Below are 25568 nucleotides of genomic sequence, written 5' to 3' on the forward strand. Positions count from 1 at the left end.
GCGCCGCCGCCGCCTGCAGCTTCTTCGGCAGCCCAGCCACGCACGGCATCAGGGGCGGAGACAGGGGGGAGGGGGGCGGGCAGGGGCCTGGCCCCCTTATGATCCCCAAATTTACACTACAAATTTAAATTTTGATTAAATTTTTATATAAATTTATATGGTTGGCCCCCCCTAACAATGAAAAAATCACCATCCTGGCTCCGTCTCTGCACGGCATGTGCTCCGTCTGCTACAAGAAGCACCACGGCATCTCCGTCGGCGGTTCCGGCGCCTCCGCCGCCGCCATGGCGGCCGAACCGGCGGCGCCCGGCGCCAGCATCTCTTTTGCACTTGCTGGCGCCGCATCAATACCGCCCTCGTCCGCAGCGCCCAAGGCGGCGAGGGAGCTGCAGCAGCCAAGCCGGTGCGCGGCGTGCTGCAAGAAGGTGGGGCTGACGGGGTTCATGTGCGGATGCGGGAAGACCTTCTGCGTGAGGCACCGCTACACGGAGAAGCACGGCTGCGCCTTCGACTTCAAGGGCGCCGGCCGCCGCATCATCGCCCGAGCCAACCCCCTGATCAAGGGAGAGAAGCTGCCCGGCAGAATCTGATCGATGGTCGCGGTTGACGACCAGTGCGATGGCTTCTGATGCTCTACGTTATCGGCCGGTGGCCGGCCCTCGCAACATCGACTCGTCTATGACCAGGGCTTAAATCCGTGCATACTGTTTGTAATAGTAACTAGCTGATATTTGAGAAGATGACCCGCATTCATATATATGAGTTTATTTTTGTCCTCCTTTTCCTCGTATCAAAGATCGTATTCGTATATGCTTTCTCGATCTGGCTTGTCGCAACGTCAAACACCTCACGCACTGGATGATTCCGATGACTAGCGGTTGTTATTTTTGATTCTGCAACAAATAGTTTTCTTTCCAGAAGTTGTTTTCACTTTATATTACTTTAAGAGGATTAGCCTATCAATCTGTGCTCCCGCACGGACCAATCAGAATTAATATAAAGTTGAATCTTATAGTTTGTTGTAATAGATTTTATTGTATATCACACCAAATATTGCGGCACCTACCTAAAGAATTAAATATAGACAAAATAAAAAATTAATTGCACAATTTGCTCGTAAATTGCGAGATGAACCTAATAAGTCTAATTAGACCGTAATTAGACACTAAACTGCTGATCTAAACAAGGCCTCAGAAAGCCGAAGCAGAGCATGGCATTGCTGCAGACCAGCAGCAGGCTCCTGCAGAGTATGTAGGTATAGTGTGGGCACTCAACTGTTTGCTCATTACAGGCGCACCATCCCAATCAGGAAGAGAATCATCAAAACAGCCAGCCCCCGAAGCAAAGCAAGGCAGAGTTGCCACCAGTCAGCCGCCACCACTTCGGATACCACACCAGGGCCACCGGGGACAGCTACAAGTATCCCACTTCATCCAATACCCAATGTAGGACCTGCATTTCAGCCATTCAGAAATAGCATAGGTTGGACCTTCTGGCTTCACAAGGACAAGAGAAGATACACTGTTTCTTAGCGTGATGTCCTCCAAAAAAAAACTGAGAGGTCCTGCTCGTTTTTTTCCCGTTTAACAATTCTGAACGAAAGAGCCAGGTTGTCATTTTTTCTGGGTGCGCATGCTTCAGATTTTCAATTTTGATGGAAAAATAGACTATGTTTGGCTCCATGTAAATATTAGTCCAGTAAACCATAATAATTTCCTGCACCAGCTGTCTGTATTAGCAAACTTTAGAGCCCCATTCTATGCGTCTACCATGTTAAACTTGCAATCCAAACCTGATTAAATATTTAACTACATCATTAGGCCCCATTAGCTCAATTGATGAGCCCAAGTGTCGCTGTGTGACTTGCAATCCAATGTACCGTCACTAATTCAGGGAACCAGAGCATCTCACATGGTCCCTGCAGCTGCAAAAGGAGTGCGCTCTACTTCACTTCTACTGCTTTTCGCCGCCCTTTTAAATTCTGTCCACTCCAGCAAGCGCGCCAAAGGCCAGAGCACAAGCACTCTCTTGGTCTCTCCCTCTACTCCAGGCATCAGCCATGGCGGCCAGCTCCTACTTGCTCTTACTCTTACTCCTCCTTGTCATCACGTCCCTAGTCCCGATCTCCATTGCTTCGTCTCCTCACAAGCTCCGTCTCTCCGCCTCCGAGGTCGCCGCGCTTGAAGAGGCCGCGCCGCCGCCTCCACGGCCGGATCACCCGAGCACTTTCTTCGAGGTGGACCGGCCGCACCGGCCGCCTCCGGGCAGCTTCGGCCCGTGCTCCACGCTGCTCCTCTCGCACTCCTTCGCGTACACATACACCAAGCCCCCCGTCACGGCCGCCTACTCGCCGCCGCCATGCCTCGCCGCGGCGGGCGGCCGCGCGGCGGCGATCGCGCTCGCCGTTCTTGAGTGGCGCGCCACGTGCCGTGGCGTCCAGTTCGACCGCATCTTCGGCGTCTGGCTCGGCGGCGCCGAGCTCCTCCGCGGCTGCACAGCCGAGCCGCGGCAGAGCGGCGTCGAGTGGACCGTCTCCAAGGACGTGACCAAGTACGCGTCGCTCCTCACCGCCCGCAACTCCACCCTCGCCGTCTACCTCGGCAACATCGTCGACCAACAGTACACCGGCGTGTACCACGCCGACGTCACGCTCCACCTCTACTTCCGCCACCCGCAGGGGCCGCAGCCGCAGCCCGGGTTGGGGCCCGCCGACGCCATCGTTCCGATCTCGCTAAACCTGCCACTGAACGACGGGTTGTGGTTCCAGATCAAAAACGGCCTCGACGTCGGATCCGCGAGCGTCGCCGTGCCGACCAACACCTTCCGTGCCGTTCTCGAGGTGTACCTCTCGTACCACTCTGACGACGAGTTCTGGTACACGAACACGCCCAAGGACCACGGCCCGTTCCGCGAGGTCACCGTTCTGATCGACGGCGACATCGTCGGCGCCGTGTGGCCTTTCCCGGTGGTCTACACCGGCGGCATCAACCCTCTCCTCTGGAGGCCAATCTCCGGCATCGGCTCGTTCAACCTCCCGTCCTACGACATCGAGGTCACGCCATTCCTGGGCAAGCTGCTGGACGGCGAGGAGCACGAGTTCGCGTTCCAGGTGACGAATGCCCAGGACGTGTGGTTCGTCGACGCCAACCTCCACCTGTGGCTGGACCCCCGGTGCGCGGCGACGACGGCGAGCGTCATCAGCTACGACGCGCCGCCGCTGGACTCGACCATCGCGACCCGGCCGGAGCGCCCCGGCAACGAGTTCTACTACACGACGGCGTTCCGGCACGTCTCCGCCTCCGGGTGGGTGCAGACAGCGTCCTACGGCAAGATCACGGCGACGTGGACGCAGAGGCTGGGCTACGAGAACACGAACCGGATGGAGGACAGCAGCCTGCAGGCGGTGAACCAGACCACCGACGCGTACTCCGGCGCCCACGTCGCCGACCGCGCCGGCGTGCTGTACTCGCAGGAGGCGCAGCAGAGCTTCGCGCTCTACATGTTCGTGGGCGTGGTGAACCAGACCTCCAACAGCACGTTCACCATAGCGAGGGACGTGCGGCTGGGGTTCGGCGAGGAGCGGGTCGCCGCCGGCCGGTCGGGGTTCTGGTCCAGGTCGCTGCGCAACGCGCAGGACTGCGAGATGGACGTGGACGTGGAGGAAGGGGACGCCGTCGGGGTGGCGTGGGGGACGCGCCAGACGTACAGGTACGAGGCCTCCGACGCGTGCTACTTCCGGAACGTGACCAGCCTCGGTTACACCGTGGTGTCCGACCACTCGGACGAGGCCTGCGTGAAGGTATCGACCTCGCCCGCCGGCGGCGTTGCGGAGTGGGCGGCGCCTGCGGGAGCGGCGCGGCTGAGCTCGTAAGTCTGAAGGTGATTGTTCAGAGATGGTTGATTTCTTGTTATTGTTTTCCCTTTGCTGTTTGACCGAAGGAGCGAAGGATAGAATAAAGGTCCCTACATGAACATGTGTGTATCCGTTTACTTTTGCGAAGTGGTGAAAGGAAATTTGTAACAACTATAAGATGTATCCGTTGAAATAAGAGAGTAACCTATTTCTTGCGAATTGAAGCTCAAAATCTTCTTTTGAATTTGCAGACCAAAGTATTTCTTGACCCTCAATATATAGGCCGAACTGCTGATGAGTGAACACTGAATGCATATTCAGTGACCACCCCTTCAGAAGCTGTCGCATGCACCAGCCCTGTACAATCTCAAGATGAGTTAGCTTCATCATCCTCCGGTGGCTTTCATGTGAAGATTTTTTTTTAATGAAATGATTGCCCAGACAAGTTCTAAAAAGAGAGCTTCTTAAACACTTATACAAAACATTCTTGAAAATTTATCAAAACAAAGTTTTCTAGAGAACTTATTGAAACCCAACATATATACTACGAAGTCGATGCTTATTCGAATAGAAGTCCAAATTTCTTCCCTCAAATATGGCCAAAGTCCGCATAATCCCTTTAACTGTCTCATAGTTCAGTTTGACCTCTAAAGTATATCATTTGATTCAATTTACCTCCTAATATATTTTATTTTTTTTATTTCACCGTATACAAAGTGAAATCTTAATTTAAAATTTTGTAAGGTTGGAGAGAGAGAAAAAGAGAGAGCCCTGAGCTGACGAGCATGAGTGTGGGGAGAAGAAAAGGAAACGGAACAAAGTTGGATAATCTCCTCTTGGTGCTCCGTGGGCGGTGGGGGCCACGCACATCCATCGTGTGCCCAAAGTGGACCTCCGGTCAATGGAGATCGAAATGGAGAAAAGTATTCCTGGTTGACCGTTGGATCCTGCAATGCAAGCCGACCTGACCTGAATACATGCCCCGGCCGAAATCAGAGACCAGGGTCAGCCCCCGTCCGGTCTCGTCCTCGGCAGCTGGCAGGCGGAGCTGCCAAGACCAGCGGCCGCTGGAGCCGACATGCGACATGGTGGAGATTTTTACCCGAAAATCTCGTGAATATAAAAAAACGTCGCATCGAATATTTTAACACATATATGGAGTACTAAATGAAATCTATTTATAAAATTTTTTGTATGGATAGGCTGTAAATCGCGAGACGAATCTAATGAGCCTAATTAATCCATGATTTGAAACAGCAATGCTACAGTAATCATCCGCTAATTATGGATTAATCATGGATTAATTAGCATCATTAGATCCGTCTCGCGATTTACAACCCATTTGTGTAAAAAGTTTTGTAAATAGACTTCATTTAGTACTTCAAATTAGCAAGATTCCGTCGAAAAAAAAAATTGCGCTCTATCTAAACACGCCGAGCTCGTCTGCAACTCTGAACGTTCAGCTGCGGTGTTTGCCAAAATGAAGTGCACGTGATCTGCAGCTTCAGGTCTAATCCGCTGGCTGCAGATGTGCAGATAGGCCAAATATGCCTTATCCTCGAGGTTGACCAGCAGACCAGGTCCTTGCGATCCTCCCTTAAGTTTCAAGCCGCCCTGGCGCGCCCAGCAACGCATCGAATTGCCTCCACCACGACCTCAACCATGGCCGCGTCCAGCGTTCACCTCGCCCTACTCCTCTGTTTGATGATCATGATCCCAGCCACCGTCGCCTCACCTCGGCGCCTGCGCGAATCCCCTGCCGGTGCGTCGCGGCCGACCACCTTCTTCGAGGTGGACCGCCCGCTCCGCCCACCACCGGGCAGCTCCGGCCCGTGCTCCACGCTCCTGCTCTCCGGCTCCTTCGGGTCCACCCTCGCCAAGCCGCCCGCCACCGCCGCATACTCCCCGCCGCGCTGCCTCGCCGCGGCGGGCGGGCGCGCCTCGGCGATCTCCCTCGCCGTTCTCGAGTGGCGCGCCGCCTGCCGGGGAGCCCAGCTCGACAGGATCTTCGGCGTCTGGCTCGGCGGCGCCGAGCTCCTCCGCGGCAGCACCGCCGCGCCGCCGCTGGACGGCATCGTCTGGTCCGTCTCCAAGGACGTCACCAAGTACGCGTCCCTCGTCGCCGCCGGCAGGTCCACGCTCGCCGTCTACCTCGGCAACCTCGTCAACAGCACGCTCACCGGCGTGTACCGTGCCAACGTGACGCTCCACCTCTACCTCCGCCGCGCGCCGGCGCCGAGGCCGCCGCCCGCCGTGGCTCCCGCCGACCTAGTCCTCCCGATGTCGAGAGCTCTGCCTCCGAACAGCGGCGGCGGGCTGTGGCACCAGATCCGGAGCGCCGCCGACGTTCAGTCCACGAGCGTCGCGCTGCCGTCCAACACCTACCGCGCGGTTCTCGAGCTCTACATCTCGTCCCACGGGGACGACGAGTCGTGGTACACGAACCAGCCCGGGTACCGCAACGGCCCGTTCCGCGAGGTCACCGTCCGCGTCGACGGCGTCCTCGCCGGCGCGGCGTGGCCGTTCCCCGTCATCTACCCCGGCGGCATCTACCCCCTCCTATGGCGGCCCGTCGCCCCCATCGGCTCGTTCAACCTCCCGACGTACGACGTCGAGCTGACGCCGCTGCTGGACGGCAAGGCACACGAGTTCGGGTTCGCGGTGACCAACGCCCAGGACGTGTGGTACGTCGGCGCCAACCTCCACCTCTGGCTGGACCCCGGGAGCACGGCCACGACGGCAGGCCTCGTGAGCTACGTCGCGCCACCGGCGAACGCGACGTCCTCGCAGTCCGGCGACCCTGTGGACACGCACCACCACGCGACGGCCAGCCGGCTCTTCTCCGCCGCCGGGTGGGTGAGGTCGTCGTACGGGAACATCACGACGAACGCCACGCAGACGTTCGGCCTCGAGTACACGCTCACCTTCGAGACGCTGGACCGGACCACCGTCGCGGGAGCCGGCGTCTCCGCCACGGACCACGCCGGCGGCGTCGTGTACGCGGTGCAGACGCGCCGGAACTTCCCGCTCGGCTGGCTCTACGAACAGGGTCGGCTGACCGTCACGCACGGGCTGGACGAGACGACTGTGTCCGCCGGCCGGTGGTGGACGGGGCCCCGGTCCCGGTCGCTGCGCACCACGCAGAGCAGCGTCGTGGAGGACGAGGAGGGAGGCGGCAAGTCGTGGGGCGTCCGGCAGGCGTACAGCTACGAGGCCACCGACGGGTGCTACTTCAGGAACGTGACCAGCAGCGGTTACGGCATCGTGTCGGACCACTCCAGTGAGGTCTGCGCCGCGAAGGGGACCTCTTCCGGACGCGGCGCTGTCGGGGCAGCGCCCGGAGCGGAGAAGGCTGGGCTCGTTCGGAACTGAACGTTCAGATGGTACCATGGGCCCAATTTGTTTGGGCTGGCATTAGCCCATTACGAAGAACCCGAAACATGTCAAACTATTTTCTAGTTCCAACTTTTTTGATAGTTGTGGTCCTGTGTGACCTGTCATACCCACCAAAGGCTAAAACTGCATGTGTGCATGAAATAAAAATAAAAACTAATATTCTTTAATAAAATATAGGTATAGATATAGATTTAAGTAGTACTCTCTCCGTTCCAAGTTGTAGGTCGTTTTGGCAGATTTAAATATATAGTTTTTGGTATACATCTAGATAAGCGTTCTGTCTATATACATAACAAAAATTAAGTATCTAGATTTGTCAAAATAACATAAAATTAGAAACGGAGGGAGTACAATAACAATATATTAGCTGCTACGTTTGGAGATGTAGAAAAAGCCATGTCATTTTTCTTGCATGTTCTTTCTATCCTTTTACTTGTAGGAAAGATTAAAATCCACGTACTGGAGCTTGCAAAGGTCAAGCCACACCGCCGAATGCCTCGTTTGCTTTTGCCAATTGCATGGTCATGAGATGCGCCGTTGTGCTTTCTTTTCACCTGTTTGAGTTGAGAACGAGGTGCGGTAAGTTTCTTCCTGCCCAAGGTCAAGGGTCTCCCTGACGATGGAGTACAGTACAGGTTCAGACGTGTGATTGATGGCAACTCTTCCAACTCGGCTCCGTAAGCACGGGGTTCTAAGGGGTGTTTTGGAATAGAGACTTAAAAAAAGTCCCAGAGACTTTTTAGTATTTAGAAGTATTAAATAAATGTTAATTATAAAACTAACTGCAGAACCCTGTGGCTAAACTGCGAGACGAATCTAATGAGGTATCTTAATCCATGATTAGCGAATGGTTACTGTAGCATCACTGTATCAAATTATGAATTAATTAGGCTCATTAGATTCGTCTCGCGAAAAAGCACTCAGCTGTCAAAAAATATTTATAAACAGATTTTATTTAATACTATAAAATAGTAAGATTCCTTTTGATGTGATAGGGATTTCTGAAAAAAGTTGAGATCCAAACAGGGCCTAACAAAACTACAGCCCCTTTCCAACTCCAACAACGCCTCGCCCATGAAGGGATGTCCTGTTGCTCATGTTGGATTTTGGACTCAAGACTTTATTTTTTTTAGGTTTTTTGGACTCGAGACTTGGTACATCCATGAATCCATCGATGACGACGAGGGCAGCGCAGAGATGTGCAAATTGGCAAATTGCAACCACCTCACGGCCCTCATCCTGCCTGGTACAGAATATCCGATCCACAGGCCAATCCCACCATCGCCCAAGCCCTAAACCCAACGGTCTGAGAAGCGAGGAGCGCGGCCCCACCTGTCATACAGCCGAGGCACGAGTGGACGTGGATCTAAAGGCCCATCATCGGTTTCCGTTAGGAGAGACGTCGCGGTCGAGCGCGGCCTTTTGGGCCCACAAGCCAGACCTCGAAGGCTGTTAGACTTGTCTTGGCTTGTTTCGACTTGTTTTGATTTATTTTCTCTCATAAAATACTATTTATTTTGTCAGCTCTATATTATATATTATTTATGAGGTCAGCCAAACAGACCTCTCTCGTCCGGCAGCCGAAAAGTGGCGGGGTCGTCCGTTGGTCCCCCCGTTCCACGAGTCGCGACGGGCCGACACCCGGGCCCACGCGCCAGTTGGCCCAAAGGAAACGCTGGCGCGCGCGCGTCGCCGTCCCGATTGGATGGGGGCATTGAACTCGTCGATCCGAACGGCGGAACGGCACGGCGCGTCGCTCGCCGGCGCCGGTCGCTGTTGGTGCGCGGCCGCCGTCGGGCAGTCTGCACGATGATTCGATCGGCCGCGGCGACGGCGGCGACTTGAGGAGCATGGCGGACCAAGAGCTTGGCTCGTTCGGCTTGGACTCGCCGGGCCGCTTACGTGGCGTCCAGCTAACCAAACCGGGACCGATCAGAATTCAGGGAGAACACAAGGAGCAGCAGGAGATGAGAAAACGTGGCCTGGATCACTTCCAGCCTAGCTTTTTGGACACTACTACACGGTTCAGTGATCGCCAGCTGATTCTGTCGGAGAGAAGACGCCTTCATGATCATCCATGACGCTCGATTCAGTGAGTGGGAAATGATCTGCAACCATGCAGAAAAATAGTAGAGCATTAAAAAAAAGGAAGATTTGCGTTCGTGTATGCTAATCTAACCACCTACTGGAGTCTAGAGTGATGACCTTTGCACCAGCCAGAGTGCTGCGTGCGCGGGCGGATCCACTGAGCCCTCCACCTTTCGCACGAGCACACGACTGGGCGAAGGCTGCTCGACAATTTTAACCTCCCCGCCTCACCTTCCTTGTTCCACGGTGAATGCGAGAGTTCATTCAGAGTTTCAGACGCACTGAATTTTCTGAATCCTTTTGGCCCGCTGCCGCTGCACATTAGCTGCCCTTTGTCCACAGGATAGTCGCATGCGCGTACCCTTGCAGCCACACATCGTACAGGCCCCAGGCGAGCCTGCCTTGTTCTCCCTGAGATTGCTTCTGAAATGTGTTGCCTAGTAGGTATGCTACCTGTATGTATTCAAGTTGATGCTGATTTGTCGCTTGGTTTCGGCCTAGTCATCAGAGTTTGTATGTATGATGACTGATGCTTGTTAGAGATATTGCTTGAGTATCAAGTTTGTATATGTACGTGTGTAACACGAATTGTGCTGGATAGAATAGAATCCCATGTAATTAGGAGAGCTAGTCAAATCTGTTACACATCTTCCTTGATGTAAACCACGCTAGGGGTGCTTCCTAGCATTATATATTAACACGCAGGCGTGCACGGAAAAGGTGCAACGCTTACAACCAAATACATCTACTCTTTCATGGTACCAAGAGCCAAACTCTAGATTGCATCTAGTATGGCGAGCGGTGCTTCCTCCTCTGCTCGGCCAGATCGCCATGGCGTCGCCGATCGGCCTTCCCGTCTCCGAGAAGCTGAACAAGACCAACTTGGTCCTCTGGAAGGCTCAAGTCCTGCCGGCCATCCGAGGAGCACAACTGGAGGGCCTCCTCGATAGTACGGTCGCACCTCCTCCTAAGGAGATTAACGTCAAGCAAGGAGAAAAGACTGTCAAGGGTGCCAACCCAGACTACGCCAAGTGGGTCGCCCAAGATCAATCGGTGCTGAGCTACTTGCTCACCAACATGTCACGCGAGGTCATGGCCCAAGTCGCGACAGCAAAAACATCCGCTCAGCTCTGGCGGGCGGTTGATGAAGTTTTCTCGTCAAAGACTCGAGCTCGGTCTGTGAACACGCGCATTGCGCTTGCAACAACTAAGAAAGGTAATCTCACTGCAGCCGAGTTTATCGCTAAGATGAAGAGTCTTGCAGATGAGATGATCATCGCCGGCAAACCATTAGGAGATGAAGAGTTTAACTCTTATATCCTCACCAGTCTTGGTCCTGACTACAACCCTCTCGTGACGTCCATCGTGACGCGCGTCGAGCCGATCTCCTTCACTGAACTTCAAGCTCAAATCCTGAGCTTTGAGCAACGTCTGGAGCTTCTCCACGAGGGCTATCAGTCCTCGGTCAATGTTGCGACACGGGGTCGCAACTCTAGCCGTGGCAACAGCCGTGGTCGCGGGGCTCAATCCCGTGGCAACGGCAACGGCAGTGGCGGTCGTGGCAATGGTGGCCGCGGTCGTGGCAACGGCGCCAACAATAGAGATGGGCAGCGCTGATTCCCTGGCAGATGCCAGGTCTGCTACAAAGAAGGTCACTCTGCACAGCAATGCTGGCATCGCTTCGACGCCGACTATGTCCCTGACGAGCGTCACGTCAACGCCGCCATGAACTCCTACGGCATCGACACTAACTGGTACACGGATACAGGCGCCACCGATCACGTTACCAGCGACCTTGAGAAGCTCAGCGTCCACGACAAGTACACCGGCAACGATCAGATTCGCACTGCAAACGGGGCAGGTATGAGTATTAACCGTATCGGTCATGCTGTTGTTCGTGCTCCTGGTCGTAACTTGCATCTTAAAAATGTTCTTCATGTTCCTCATGCAACAAAGAATCTAGTATCAGTTCATCGTCTTGCATCTGATAACCGAGCCTTCCTTGAGTTTCATCCTAATTTTTTCTTGATAAAGGACAAGGACACGAAGAAAGTTCTTTTGGAAGGCAAGTGTAAACGAGGACTCTACCCTATTCCAGCGCCGGAAAGGCAATTGTTGAGCGCAGTCAAGCCTTCCAGTACCCGATGGCACAATAGATTGGGCCATCCAGCTCTTCCTATTGTTAATAAGGTTATTAGCCAAAATAAACTCCCATGTTCCGGAGAAGTGAGTCTTGAGTCCGTTTGTGATGCCTGCCAACAAGCAAAAAGTCACCAGCTTCCGTATCCTAAGTCCAACAGTGTGTCTATGTTTCCCTTAGAGTTAATTTTCTCCGATGTATGGGGACCTGCTCCAGACTCTGTTGGGCGAAAGAAATATTATGTTAGTTTTATTGATGACTATAGCAAGTTTACCTGGATTTATCTCCTCAAGCTCAAATCTGATGTCTTCTCTGTTTTTCAAGATTTCCAAAAACTTGTTGAGCGACAATTTGATAGGAAAATTCTTGTAGTTCAAACATATTGGGGAGGCGAATATGAAAAACTCAATCCTTTCTTTCGGAAAATTGGCATCACTCACCTTGTTTCATGTCCACATGCACATCAACATAATGGGGCTGCAGAACGCAAGCACAGACATATTGTTGAGGTTGGTCTCTCGCTTCTAGCCGCAGCATCTATGCCGTTGAAGTTTTGGGATGAGGCGTTCCTTGTAGCTACCTATCTAATCAATCGCACACCCAGTAAAGTCATTGACTTCACTACTCCCTTAGGAAAGTTGTTTCATGAGACACCAGATTATTCTTTTCTTCGCACCTTTGGGTGTGCATGCTGGCCCAATTTACGCCCATACAACTCTAGAAAACTTGAATTTCGCTCAAAATGTTGTGCGTTCCTTGGCTACAGCAATCTACACAAAGGCTACAAGTGCCTTGACATATCCACCGGCCGAGTATATATATCTCGTGATGTTGTGTTTGATGAAAATATTTTTCCCTTCTCGGAATTGCATGCTAATGCTGGTGCGCGGCTTAGAGCTGAAATTAATCTTCTTCCCGGTCATCTTCTTAATATGCCTGAGATACCATTGAGCACAATAACACATGATCCGAATACTGTTAATTGCTCTAATCTACCTGATCAAAACTCAGGACAAAATGCTGCTTTGGAAGATGATTTTTTGCAGGAAAGCAGCGGCACAGGCTTAGAGGTGGATCTGACTGCCACCAACGAGTTCGGCACCGTCGCGCAAGGGGGGCAACACCAGCTCCCGACTACCTCTGCGCATGAAGCTGATGGCGTGCCAACGCCGAACTCCACTTCGCCTGCGCTAGGGGGAGCAGAGGATGCATCTACTGCTGCGCCCTCATGACCAAGGACCCGATCACAGAGTGGAATTCGGTGCCCAAAAATCTACACCGATGGCACTGTGCGATACGGCCTGTCAGCTAGCGCAGAAGAACTGAGGGACTTGGAGGAAGCCCTAGGAAATAAAGATTGGAAACAAGCTATGGATACTGAACACACAGCGTTGATCAAGAATCAAACGTGGCATCTTGTCCCTCCTCAAAAAGGTAAAAATATCATTGATTGCAAATGGGTTTTCAAAATTAAAAGGAAGCCAGATGGTTCAATTGATAGATACAAGGCCCGTCTTGTTGCCAAAGGATTTAAACAGCGATATGGAATTGACTATGAGGACACGTTTAGTCCTGTAGTCAAGGCTGCCACAATTCGACTTGTGTTGTCTATTGCAGTTTCTTATAGATGGACCCTTCGCCAACTAGATGTACAGAACGTGTTTCTTCATGGCTACCTTGAAGAAGAAGTGTTCATGAGGCAAGCTCCTGGGTATGAAGACACAAGTCGGCCACACTACATATGTAAGCTGGATAAAGCTCTATATGGTTTGAAACAGGCCCCTAGAGCCTGGTTCTCTCGTCTAAGTACGAAGTTACAAGATCTCGGATTCAAACCGTCCAAGGCAGATACGTCTTTATTTTACTTCAACAAGAGTGGTGTTACAATTTTCCTTCGTGTATATGTTGACGACATTATTGTTGCAAGCTCATCTCCGAAGGCCACAGCGGCACTTCTGAAGAGTCTGAATGATGAGTTCGCTCTCAAGGATCTTGGCGACTTACATTATTTCTTGGGTATTGAGGTGAGCAAGGTACAAGATGGAATATTCTTAACACAAGAGAAGTATGCATCAGATCTGTTGAAGCGTGTAGGCATGGAGAATTGCAAGCCAGTTAACACGCCGCTGTCACCATCTGAGAAGCTTTCAGCATATGATGGAGAGCTGTTGGGTGCCTCTGATTCTACGCGGTACAGGAGTATAGTAGGAGCCCTACAATATTTAACCTTGACACGGCCGGACATTTCTTTTGTCGTTAACAAGGTATGTCAATATTTACACAAGCCCACTACACTTCATTGGACGGTGGTCAAGTGTATATTAAGGTATTTGAGGAATACATTAGGTATTGGGCTGAAAATACAGAGGTCATTATCTATGCTTGTGAGTGCATTCTCTGATGCAGATTGGGCTGGGTGCTCAGATGACAGGAGATCCACTGGAGGCTTTGCAGTGTTCTTAGGCTCAAATCTGATTTCATGGAGTGCTAAAAAGCAAGCAACTGTCAACTGTGTCTAGATCAAGTACAGAGGCAGAATACAAGGCTATGGCGAATGCAACAGCTGAGGTTATGTGGGTACAGACCTTACTAGAAGAATTAGGGGTCAAGGCTCCTAAAGCAGCACGGTTATGGTGTGACAATCTTGGTGCAACATACTTGTCTGCAAATCCTGTGTTTCACGCCAGAACTAAGCATATTGAAATAGATTTTCACTTTGTCAGAGAAAGGGTTGCTCAAGGACTGTTACAAGTTCAGTTTGTATCTACTGGAGATCAAGTGGCGGATGGTTTCACCAAGGCATTACCAGTAAAACAACTTGATTGGTTAAAGAACAATCTCAACATAGGAAAGGTCTGATTGAGGAGGAGTGTTAGAGATATTGCTTGAGTATCAAGTTTGTATATGTACGTGTGTAACACGAATTGTGCTGGATAGAATAGAATCTCATGTAATTAGGAGAGCTAGCCAAATCTGTTACACACCTTCCTTGATGTAAACCACGCTAGGGGTGCTTCCTAGCATTATATATTAACACGCAGGCGTGCACGGAAAAGGTGTAACACTTACAACCAAATACATCTACTCTTTCAATGCTGAGCTGTGCCGACATCATAGTGGCTACATCCTGTGGTCTCTTCTGGGCCTCTAGCTGATTCCTCCTCCGTCAGGGAAGAAGCTGAGAGCTGAGACTGTTTGCGCTTGGAGGCAACGATCGAGTATTATTCGCTGGCCACGAGTTTATGCGCGTATCTGATCCGTCCCGCGCTGATGATGTCCGACGCAATGTCGAGTCACCGCTCCGAGCGAGTGGAAACCTGGGAGCGCACATGCAGCTGTTTTGGGCCCCCCCTCGCGCGAGTATTAAATCCTCCGATTCGTTCGGTCAGGTTTCGATTTGGGATCCAAGTCCAACGGAATGTTCGGTTTGATGAACGATCGTACGGCGAATAGACCGTTCCATCCAGAATTTGAAATCTACTGGCACGTTTGTTTTACGTTCCAAGTGAAATGGTCGGTGCCTTGTTTAGATCCAAAATTCAAACTTTCAAAAGTATCACATTATATTGCGGGACCTTCATAAAGAATTAAATATAGATAAAGTAAAAAACTAATTGCATAGTTTGCTTATAAATTGCGAGACGAATCTAATGAGCTTAATTAAGCCATAGTTAGATACTAAATTGCTACAGTAACATAAGTTTTAATGATGAATTAATTAGGCTTAGTAAATTCGTCTCTCGTAGTTTACATAGGATTATGTAATTTATTTTGTAATTAGTCCATATTTAATAGTAATTCAAATGTGTGCTGCAATATTCAATGTGACATTTTACACCATCAAACATGTCGTCAGAAATTTTATACGGCTGAGCCAATGGACAGAGATCCCTCTTCTCAGTATGAAACGGATATCTTTTCTGCATGCGAAACCTAAAAGGCTGTGTTTCGTTGGGGAACATGAGCTTTCGGACGCTTTAAGCACAAGATAATTTTTTTTTGAACGAACAACACTCGACGAGTGCGTTTTTATTAATATAGTAGAAAAAAATACAAGGTTCGACCATAACCGGACAACAAAAAGAAAAAAAAACACACACAAAAGGCGAGTTGCATTGGGACATCAACGCGCGCCAACAACAACTCAATACCGGCCGGTCGGATTGGGACATCAACACAAGCCACACAACGCTTCTCCACAAGACAGCTCTGTCCGGTCGGATTAGGGCATCGACGCGGACCCCGACAACCACCTCGTCGAACACGGCAACCGCCAACATTCCGCCCATGTAATCGTCGAAACCTGCAAACGCAACCCTGCGTCGACAGAGATCCAAAAGAAGCAGACTGCACCGCACCGAGAAGACCACCGCTATGCGGAACCCTCCGACGTAGTGCCGCTGCAACACCACACACCACCTGACAGGAAAAAGCCACCGAATCCGGACCTCTCACAGGCTGCCTCGCAGTCGCCACCGCGATAACACAACGCGCGGGGGCCTCGCCACTTCCGCCGTTGGACTCCACCTTGCTCTCGTCGCCTCGGGGAAACACCGCACGCGGGGACCTCGCCATGTCCATCTCAGTCTCCACATCACGGATCCGTTTTTAAGTAGCCGTCAGGGTGGTGGGCGAACTTGCCCCGCCTCCCCGGATCTCCATCAAACCGTTGAGTCGTCGCTACATGTCGACCTCACTTCCTTGCTTCACCCGCGCACATAGTCTCCGGCGCCATGTCAGCAAGTCGAAGAAGTCGCTTGCGCCATCTTTCGACGATGTACCGCACCGGATAGCCCAGCCAAGCTAGACAACCCGCCGCAGTCCGCTGCCAGCCAAGTCGTCCTACGATGCCAATGCCGCAAGCGTCGTCCTTCGACGCAGTCCCACGCCACACTAACGGTTGCCAAGCAACGCCAGCCGCCGCGGTCCGCTGCAAGCAGCCACAATCGACAATCATGCAACAACCTCCAACCGCCACCATAGCCGCGAACACCACCACGTAGGCTCGACAACACCCGTTCAGCTTGTCATGGGTCTCTAGAAGTGTCGCCTCCAAGATGGGCACGACGCCGATGGCGCCACCGACACTTGTCCAGTAACTGGACAGGGTTTTCACCCAGAAACCCGTGTAGCAGGGTTGGAGCTCCGACATGACGCCCCCAGCAGGGGAACGACGCCTTGGGGCGCCACCGTCATGTCCAACGGCCAGAAAACCGCTAAGGGCTTTCGCCCGGAGTATCTCCTCCCATGCTGCATGCCCACAGCTCGGCACTCCTGGATCGCAGCCAAGGCAGCCCAGTTGGGGCGGCGTCGCCGCCGCTCCTTCGCCCGCCCACCCACTGCCGTTCCACCTCTACTGTACATTCGTCGGAGCGTAGTCGTCGCCGTAGGCCATCGCCGCCGCCAGATCCCGACCCCTCACCGCAACCGGCGGGCAAACTGCACAAGCCAGCCACCCCAGCTGGAGCACAGCTGGTCAGTCCCCAGCGGCGCACCTCCTCTGCGCCCGCCGCTCGTGCGTGCACCCTGGCCGCACAGCCCCGCCGCCGACAACGCCGCCAGCAGAAGCCCGCATCGCACCGCGCCCGCACATCCTCACAGTCAGGCCAGCGCACCATCTCCGTGCCCACACATCGCCGTCGCGGGGCACCGGCCAGCCGAAGCACGCGCACTCGCGCTGTCGAGGCCGGCCAGCCGCGCCCACCGGCGCCGGTAGAAGCCTGGGCCGCCTTGCGCGCGCGCCTAGGTGCCGCAGTTCCTGGATCCTGCTGGCGCCGTGTCGGATCCGGAGCCCCACGAGCCCCGCCACCACGGGGCGCCGCCCGCGCCGGCTGTCTTCTTCCCCGGGTGCTGCTGCCTCGGAGCAGGGCACGACAAGGGGCGCCACCTCCGCCTCCAAGCAAGCCCGCCGCCGTGCCGTCCGCCGGTCACCCTGCGTCCAAGCCTGGGCTCCAAGCCGTGCAGCCCCTCGCGCCGCGAGCCACGCCACCTCCGCCGCGTGGCCGCGGACGTCGCACCGGGCGCCATGTCCGCCGCCGCCGAATGCCATCGCGCAACACCCTGGTCGCTGACCGCCATAGCTTCTTCGCCCAGCCGCAGAACCGGCCGTGGCGCCATCCCCCCACGCGCAGGGCAGCCGCCGCCGCCGCACGGCGCCTCTGTGGCCGCCGCCGTGTGCCGCTCCCGCCCAGATCCAGCGCACGCAGGCGGCCTCCTCGGCGAAAGGGCCCGCCACCGCCATCCTAGGGGCTGCGCGGACTTCCGGCGGCCCCTCCGGCGACGGCGAGGGTGGGAGGAGGGGGGAGGTGGGCGGTGGCGGCTAGGGTTCCGACGCAGCCCGAGTTTGAACACGCTTTTTTTCATCTTTTATATTTTTTTTGTGTGTATTGATCATGGCCTATACTAGTAGACAGCTCAAACTCTCCCAAAAGCAGCATAATTCGTCTACCAACCAAGTACTTTGCGTTGCCATTATATGGCACTCACAGCAGCATATCCACTTTGTTTATGCCACCTAGATAGGAGTAGAAGATAACGATGGATACCATTATACTATTATTTTATTTCTGATTAGTTAATAATTTCCTCGCTGCAATTCGTCTGGTTTAAATCCGCAGCCTTCACGCACGCGGGCGCTACATGCAGCGCCGCCCACTTCGCCCCGCGCCACCGAAGCTAAGCTAGCAGCCATGTCGGCGTCCTCCCCCGCCTCCCGCTCGCTCCTCCTCTGCCTCTGCCTCAGCCTCGCCCTGCTCTCACCCTTCGCCGCCGCCTCGCCTCGCGACCTCCGCTTCTCCGCCGAGGACATCGCCGCGGTGGAGGCGGCGCTGCCGCGCCCCAAGAGGTCGTCGAGGACCACCTTCTTCGAGGTCGACCGCCCGCTGCGCCCGCCCAGGGGGAGCTCGGGGCCCTGCTCCACGCTCCTACTCTCGCACTCCTTCGCCTTCACGCTCACCAAGCCGCCCGTCACCGCGGCGTACTCGCCGCCGAGCTGCATGCGAGGCGGCGCCGGCGCCGTCTCGCTCGCGGTGCTCGAGTGGCGCGCCGAGTGCCGCGGCGTGCAGTACGACCGCGTCTTCGGCGTCTGGCTCGGCGGCGCCGAGATCCTGCGGGGGAGCACCGCGGAGCCGAAGCCCGGCGGCGTGGTGTGGTCGGTGTCCAAGGACGTCACAAGGTACGCGCCGCTCCTCGCCGCCGGCAACGCCACGCTCGCCGTGTACCTCGGCAACCTCATCGACGACACCTACAACGGCGTATACCACGCCAACCTCACGCTCCACCTCTACTTCCACCGCGCCGCGCGCGCGCGGTCGCCGGCGCCGGCCGACGTCGTCGTCCCCATCTCGAGGAGCCTGCCGCTCAACGACGGGCTCTGGTTCGTGGTCCAGAACGCCACCGACGTGCAGTCCACGCGCCTGGCGGTGCCGGCCAACGCGTACCGCGTGGTGCTCGAGGTCTATGTGTCGTCCCACTACGCCGACGAGTTCTGGTACATGAACACGCCGGAGCAGAACGGGCCGTTCCGCGAGGTCACCGTCCGTCTCGACGGCGACGTCGTCGGCGCGGTGTGGCCGTTTCCCGTGATCTACACCGGCGGAATCAACCCCCTCATCTGGCGCCCCATCACCAGCATTGGGTCCTTCAACTTCCCCACCTACGACATCGAGCTCACGCCCTTCTTGGGCAAGCTCCTGGACGGCGAGCAGCACGAGCTCGGGTTCGCGGTGACCAACGCGCAGAACTCCTGGTACGTGGACGGCAACCTCCACCTCTGGCTCGACCCCAAGAGCCCCAAGACCACCGGCGGCCTCATCGCGTACGACGCGCCGAAGCTCGCCGGCAGCATCGTCTCGCACTCCGCGGACGGCATCGACGGCGAGTACGAGGCGACGGCGAGCCGCAACATCACGGCCACGGGGTGGGTGAGCTCGTCGCGCGGCAACGTGAGCACCACGTTCACGCAGCGGCTCAGCTTCGCGAACACGAACGTGGTGAGCAGCCACGGCAGCGCGCAGGCGATCAACCAGACGACGGACGCGCTCACCGACGTCGCCGGCGGGGGCGCGGCCGCGCAGCAGCGGGTGCAGCAGAGCTTCCCGCTCTACATCTTCCTGGGCGGCGACGGCAGCGGCACGTCCTCGCAGCGGCTGATGCGGCGCGTGGAGATCGGGTTCGAGGAGTCGCGCGTCCGGGGCGGCGGCGCGGCGACGAGCACGCTGCGGAACGAGCAGGCGGCGGCGGCGGAGGTGACGCTCCGGGACGACGCCGTGGTGGGCGCGTCGTGGCGGATGCACCAGACGTACGCGTACGGCGCCAGCGACGGCGGCTGCTACCTGAGGAACGTGAGCAGCGTCGGTTACGACGTGCTTTTCGACCGTTACGACGCGTCGTGCGCCGGTACGCGCGGCCGCTGACGCCCGTCGCCGACACGGAGCGCCGTGTCGGCGACCCCGCCGCGCGGGCCGGTGGCAGCGGATAACGGCCGGGGAAGCGCCAGGGCCTAAATGGAAACTCACTCCGGCGGTGCCCAAGCGTACTGGCCCCATCTAGTCCCCAATTATGAAATTTAATATGATGATGGGGTCGTTTTCGTGTGCTTAGCTTTCAATAAGAAAGATGTGATGTGATGCAGCAAGTAGTAGCGCATGTAACCCCACAAATGTAAAGTTAATTAATGGTCTGGCTTTGTAATTTATTGCTCGTTTTCGAATAGCATGAATTTTCCTCGAATTCTACGGGTCTTTATTAGATTGTCACCTGCAGAATTCGTGTGAAATTCTAGCATTCAAAACATGCTCTAGCAGTTGAAAAAAAAGTTATAACGTCCTCGAAATGAAAATTTAGCCCACATCTAGACATACTTTTATTGCCAGACATACAGTATAGTACCCCGTATTTCGGTCCCCTGATCGTGCTGTACATCATGCTCGCCGGTGGCCAGTGTTGTGCGCCGGGACCCGGCGCCGTACGAGAAATTGATTCCGTGTCAGCAGATGCCAGGACAAACTGTCCGAGCGATGCGCAGTGCAAGCATCATGCTACTGTTAAAATTTAAGATTAACAAACTAAACTAAAAAAATTACCATGCGGCACCGATGTTTTGTTCGACTGGCTGTGGCTGGTAGCTGGTACTGATTTGTTGTATAAAAAAATAATACTGGCTGATTGGTGGCTGGTGGCTAATACTGATTTGGTGTGAAAGGAAAATACTGCTGTAATGGCTAATAAGTCAGCTGAACAGAGCGTCTCCAAAATGCTCGAGCTGATTGATCCTGGGCAAAGCGGAATGATTAGCCGGCCGCCCCCCAGTCTCGCTATTGGCTCCCAGCTGGGGGCGGCATGGGCAGGGCAAGGAATGTCTCTGCCTCGCCCTCTGGCGTTCGGTTGGATCGGATGCTGTGCTGGTAGGGACGGTAGCAGCAGTAGCACTGACCGCTGAGGAAAAGAACTCCCCCAAGCATTCTGCTTCACTGATCCATCATCGCCCACGCAATTATCATGGTTCATGGGCCTCTTTTTTTTCCCCAGAAATATAAAGAAAACACATTTGTAACGAGCACCTGAAGTAAACAATTTGGAGTTTGAATATGGCCTTTTTCTTCAGAAATATTGGATGCTGCAAGTTTGAATATGGCCTCTTAGGCGTCGGAATATTTGGAGAAATGCAGTTCATGACACCAGCAGCACTTGGTACACTTTAGTTTACGTGAATATACATACTCCCTCCGTCTAAAAATGATCTACATATGAGAGTTTTAGAATCGTCCTAAATTGATATTCACATGAGTAGTAGTCATGCATGTATTGGGTGTCTCTTCAAATTTCATAGCATCCATTGGCCTATTTATGCCCCTTGGTATTTGCGAAGACCTTCATGTGTAGATCATTTCCGGACGGAGGGAGTACTTCGGAAGATGAATACAATTAATTTTCTCTGAGTAGCATTTGCTTTTTTTTGAGAAACTTTTGAGGGAACTGAGTAGCATTTGCTTGACTAGCCGGGACGGAACATGGGTCGGCCCACATGCAGCTGGGTCGTCGACAGCGCCCCACGAAACGAAACGGGTCTAGGAGATTGATTGAGTAGGGTTGGCCCGTTAAGGCCCATCATGTCTGCCGTGTTCCCTAGCTGAATTGTGCCTTGTGGTCCCCACCACAGCGTCAAGGACTAAATTGACTTTCAACGCCTCCGCTCTACTCGACTCGAATGCTGCTGTGTACGTATACACATGTGCCCAGTAGTGCACACAAAATAATTTCCCATACACTGAATTCAGATTCGTAAATGACCCGGTCAGGGTGGCCATGCGGGCGCCCATGCCTCCGCTCAGCTGGCTCGGCATCACGATCGGTTCATTCGGCTTGGCTAGTAGTTAGGATGAGATCTACGATGAGATTATTGTCATATGAAATCTGGTGAAGTGATCCGATTTCTCATATCTACACCAAACTTGTGCGATGAAAGTTAGGTTCATCCAAAAACACGCCAAATCTTGTGATTCACTGCTCCAGAGTCCAGACCTACGAATCATTTTTACAAAAAAAAGGCCAGACCCAGGCCCACCTGTCAATCACCAACCGCCGGAAGCTTATTACTCCCACGGTCCCACCAACAACATAACAAATCCAAATCACAACAACCAACCGCAAATAATTAGTTAAAATATTAACATCGCATGGATGGCTGGATCACCTCGTTTAAACCCCCGGCCAGTTTACCTGTCCGCTTCTCCTCCCGTCGCCCCTCGTGCTCGCCGCTCCAACAATGGCGCCATCTGCCGCCGCCGCCGCCGCCTCGAGCATCCTCCTCCTCCTCCTCGCTCTCCTCCACCCCGCCGCGGCGGCCGCCGGCGCCGCGCGGCACAGGCACCGCCTCGGCGCGTCCTTGCGCGCCGCCCCGCCCGACGCGTCGCAGCCGCCTACCACGTTCTTCGAGGTGGACCGCCCGATCCGCCCGCCGCGCGGCAGCGCGGGCCCCTGCTCCACGCTGCTCCTCTCCGGCACCTTCGGCGCCACCTACGGCCGGCCCCCCGCCACCGCCGCCTACGCGCCGCCGGCCTGCCTCGCCGACGCGCGGGCCCGCGGCGCGGGCCTCGCGCTCGCCGTGCTCGAGTGGAGCGCCGACTGCCGCGGCCGCCAGTTCGACCGCATCTTCGGCGTCTGGCTCTCCGGCGCCGAGCTGCTCCGCAGCTGCACCGCCGAGCCGCGGCCCAACGGCATCCTCTGGTCCGTGTCCCGCGACGTCACCAGGTACGCCGCCCTCCTCGCGGAGCCCGGTGAGGTCGCGGTCTACCTCGGGAACCTCGTCGACAAGACCTACACCGGCGTCTACCACGCCAACCTCACGCTCCACCTCTACTTCCACGCGGCATCGCCGCCACCGCCACAGCAACAGCAGCAGGCCGATCTGATTCTGCCCATCTCAAGGAGCCTGCCTTTGAACGACGGGCAGTGGTTCGCCATCCAGAATTCCACCGATGTGCAGTCCAAGAAGCTCGCCATTCCGTCAAACACCTACCGGGCGGTCCTTGAGGTGTTCGTTTCCTTCCACTCCGACGACGAGTTCTGGTACACCAATCCGCCCAATGATTACATTCAGGCGAATAACTTGTCCAACGTTCCCGGCAATGGTGCATTCAGGGAAGTCGTAGCTAGGGTGGATGGTGAAGTTTTCGGTGCTGTTTGGCCATTCACTGTGATTTACACTGGTGGTGTCAACCCCCTTCTATGGCGGCCAATCACCGGAATTGGCTCATTCACTCTCCCAACATATGACATTGACATCACACCATTCTTGGGCAAGCTCCTGGACGGTAAGGAGCATGATTTTGGGTTTGGTGTCACAGATGCTCTTGATGTGTGGTACATTGATGCCAATTTGCATCTGTGGTTGGATCACGAGAGTGAGAAGACAACTGGGAGCTTGCTCAGCTATGATGCATCTGTATTGGACTTTAATGTGAACTCTGAATTCAGTGGGTTAGATGGCCAGTTTGTGACAAGTGCAAGTCGGCATATCTCTGCAACTGGATGGGTGAAATCGTCATACGGGGAGGTCACCACAAGTTTCTACCAGAGATTCAGCTATGAAAACAGCAATGTGTTTAGAGAAAATGGCACTGTGCAAATCGTGAACCAAACGATCGATGCAAAATCTGGAATTTTTGTCAAGGATGCTTCTTCTGTGCTGCTCTCCGGGGAATTTCATGAGGTTTTCCCACTGTATCTTTATACTGGAACCTCAGATAAAGTGGGTGATGAGTACTCATTGGATTCACTTGTCAAATTCGGTATCAATGAGAAGAAGACCTCTGGTGGGAAACTGGGCTTCTCGTTCAGCTCTCTGCAGAACGCACAGTCGGCACGCGGCACTATGAGGGTGAAGAAGAATTTGGTAGTCCGTGGATTGGGGAAGACCCATCAGGTGTATAAGTATGTGGGAACTGATGGATGCTATTTCAGGGATGTGAGCAGCAGGAACTACACTGTACTTTTTGACCGCTCTGATGATTCTTGTTCAAAAGGAGCATATAGCGGGGCCAGCACGAAGTTGAACAATCAGTCAGCAAGAAGAAAGTTGCTGGTAAACAAACTATAAAGCACAGGAAAGGTTTTAATTCGTCCATGTTTCAATTTACTTTGCTTCTTCAATAAAGATTTCTTAGGTAGCTCATGCTTCAGAAAGTAGGTAAGAAACTTGGAAATGTCTTTATAAACACGCCACTTCAGATTCAGTGACATGCTATTGTCAACAGTAACTATCAATTGCATCATCATGTCGTGTTATTTAGCTGCAAAAGGTTTAAGGATGTGAATGATGCACAACAGAAGGAAGGATGATTAATAGCATTATATTGGTATTAATTACTAGTATCAATCAAGTTTCCCAATCACATTATATGCCAACATTGTTTTCATCACATTCGATCGGATTTGCATATGGGTCTTGCCTATTCTTAAGCTGGTTGCGATCTCCATCAACAGATTCTTGCTGCCCTTTGTCCTCTTCACCTCTTGTGGTGCTTATTTTTGAAGACAAGAAATACTTGGACCTTGATTGCCATGTTTCACCAACTGTCCTCTTTTTAAACTTGGACCCTCTCGACATAGCTTTTTTTTTAGATTAAGAAAAATCCCGCCCTTAAACATTCACATGTGAATAAATCCTCTCGACATTGCTAGTAGCAACATCACATCATTACTTGAGTTTGGGACCTCTTCTTGGCAAGAGAGAACAAGAGGTAAAGCTGGTAAATAGCTTGGTGAGATGGTGTGCTATATCTTTACTCGTGCCACATCTTTACACTCCCTAACCTTTTTTCATTATTCACATGTGATCATCACAGAGCCAACTCTGCAATCCACTGAAATCATCGTAAATTCATAATAGTTACATTACCACCATGTCATGCATGGTACAGTTAAAATACTGAACCATTTTTTAAATTTAAATGACCGGATCATTTATCTTTATTAGAGGAACCGATATTTTAAAAATCTACATTGTACCCCTCGTTCCAAAGATATATAATGTATCTTGTTTGATTAGGACAAGCACTTGACTAACGATTACCGTACCTTATTAATATATAACTTAGGATATAAAATTGGTCATCTATTATCTTATCATTTGGTCTACAAACGGAGCCTCCACGTTCGCTCTCAAGGCCTAGAAATTTTCACATTAATAGAAGAAAAAAATTAAAATTACCCACCACTGCCATTAAATAAAAAGACTAAAATACTTATATACATGTTTATAAATTACTCACAAGTGCCATTAAAATATATTTCTATTTCTATTTATAAATATAAATATATCTATCATTTTGCATATCAAGCTACATATCGTGCATACCTATATGATACTCCCTCCATTCTTAAATATATGACATCATTGACTTTTTTCTTCGTTTGACTATTCGTCTTTTCTATAAATATTTATGCAAATAGCCAAATATTTAAATTAGATTCAAGAGACTCTTGATAATAGACGTAAATGTACTCATTTCACTTTATTTAACTAATTGATTAATTAAATAATGTTAGTCAAAGTTGAAGAAAAAAGTCAACAGTGTCATATAAAAAAGA

The 25568-nt window shown here is 53.0% G+C and overlaps 4 protein-coding genes and 1 non-coding gene across 5 annotated transcripts; all 5 read left to right on the forward strand.

The window, feature by feature from the left end:
• The first annotated feature begins 215 nt into the window (after positions 1-215).
• LOC120672923 (zinc finger A20 and AN1 domain-containing stress-associated protein 5-like) lies at positions 216-590 on the forward strand. The gene is made up of 2 exons (XM_039953552.1): positions 216-261; positions 367-590. Exons 1-2 carry the CDS (start codon positions 216-218, stop codon positions 588-590), a joined length of 270 nt encoding a protein of 89 aa, XP_039809486.1.
• Positions 591-1998: 1408 nt separating this feature from the next.
• On the forward strand, positions 1999-4077 carry LOC120671970 (peptide-N4-(N-acetyl-beta-glucosaminyl)asparagine amidase A-like). The gene has a single exon (XM_039952247.1). It carries the CDS (start codon positions 2060-2062, stop codon positions 3869-3871), a length of 1812 nt encoding a protein of 603 aa, XP_039808181.1. The 5' UTR covers positions 1999-2059; the 3' UTR covers positions 3872-4077.
• A 1261-nt stretch (positions 4078-5338) lies between these two features.
• LOC120671828 (peptide-N4-(N-acetyl-beta-glucosaminyl)asparagine amidase A-like) lies at positions 5339-7510 on the forward strand. Its single transcript, XM_039952078.1, has one exon. It carries the CDS (start codon positions 5516-5518, stop codon positions 7223-7225), a length of 1710 nt encoding a protein of 569 aa, XP_039808012.1. The 5' UTR covers positions 5339-5515; the 3' UTR covers positions 7226-7510.
• A 3114-nt stretch (positions 7511-10624) lies between these two features.
• LOC120677092 lies at positions 10625-10763 on the forward strand. Its single transcript, XR_005676156.1, has one exon. It is a non-coding gene; the product is annotated as a small nucleolar RNA Z247 (small nucleolar RNA).
• A 7316-nt stretch (positions 10764-18079) lies between these two features.
• LOC120672926 lies at positions 18080-24415 on the forward strand. The gene is made up of 2 exons (XM_039953554.1): positions 18080-19888; positions 22180-24415. Exons 1-2 carry the CDS (start codon positions 18167-18169, stop codon positions 24073-24075), a joined length of 3618 nt encoding a protein of 1205 aa, XP_039809488.1. The 5' UTR covers positions 18080-18166; the 3' UTR covers positions 24076-24415.
• Positions 24416-25568: the final 1153 nt, after the last annotated feature.

The sequence above is a fragment of the Panicum virgatum genome, chromosome 5N (assembly GCF_016808335.1).
Source record: "Panicum virgatum strain AP13 chromosome 5N, P.virgatum_v5, whole genome shotgun sequence".
Classification (NCBI taxonomy): Eukaryota; Viridiplantae; Streptophyta; class Magnoliopsida; order Poales; family Poaceae; genus Panicum; species Panicum virgatum.

Coding starts and splice junctions, on each gene's coding strand:
- LOC120672923 (XM_039953552.1), top strand. CDS start 216: ATGTGCTCCGTCTGCTACAAGAAGCACCACGGCATCTCCGTCGGCG. Junction 262..366: donor CCACGGCATCTCCGTCGGCG/GTTCCGGCGCCT, acceptor CCTCGTCCGCAG/CGCCCAAGGCGGCGAGGGAG.
- LOC120671970 (XM_039952247.1), top strand. CDS start 2,060: ATGGCGGCCAGCTCCTACTTGCTCTTACTCTTACTCCTCCTTGTCATC.
- LOC120671828 (XM_039952078.1), top strand. CDS start 5,516: ATGGCCGCGTCCAGCGTTCACCTCGCCCTACTCCTCTGTTTGATGATC.
- LOC120672926 (XM_039953554.1), top strand. CDS start 18,167: ATGTCGGCGTCCTCCCCCGCCTCCCGCTCGCTCCTCCTCTGCCTCTGC. Junction 19,889..22,179: donor GCGCCGGTACGCGCGGCCGC/TGACGCCCGTCG, acceptor CACCTCGTTTAA/ACCCCCGGCCAGTTTACCTG.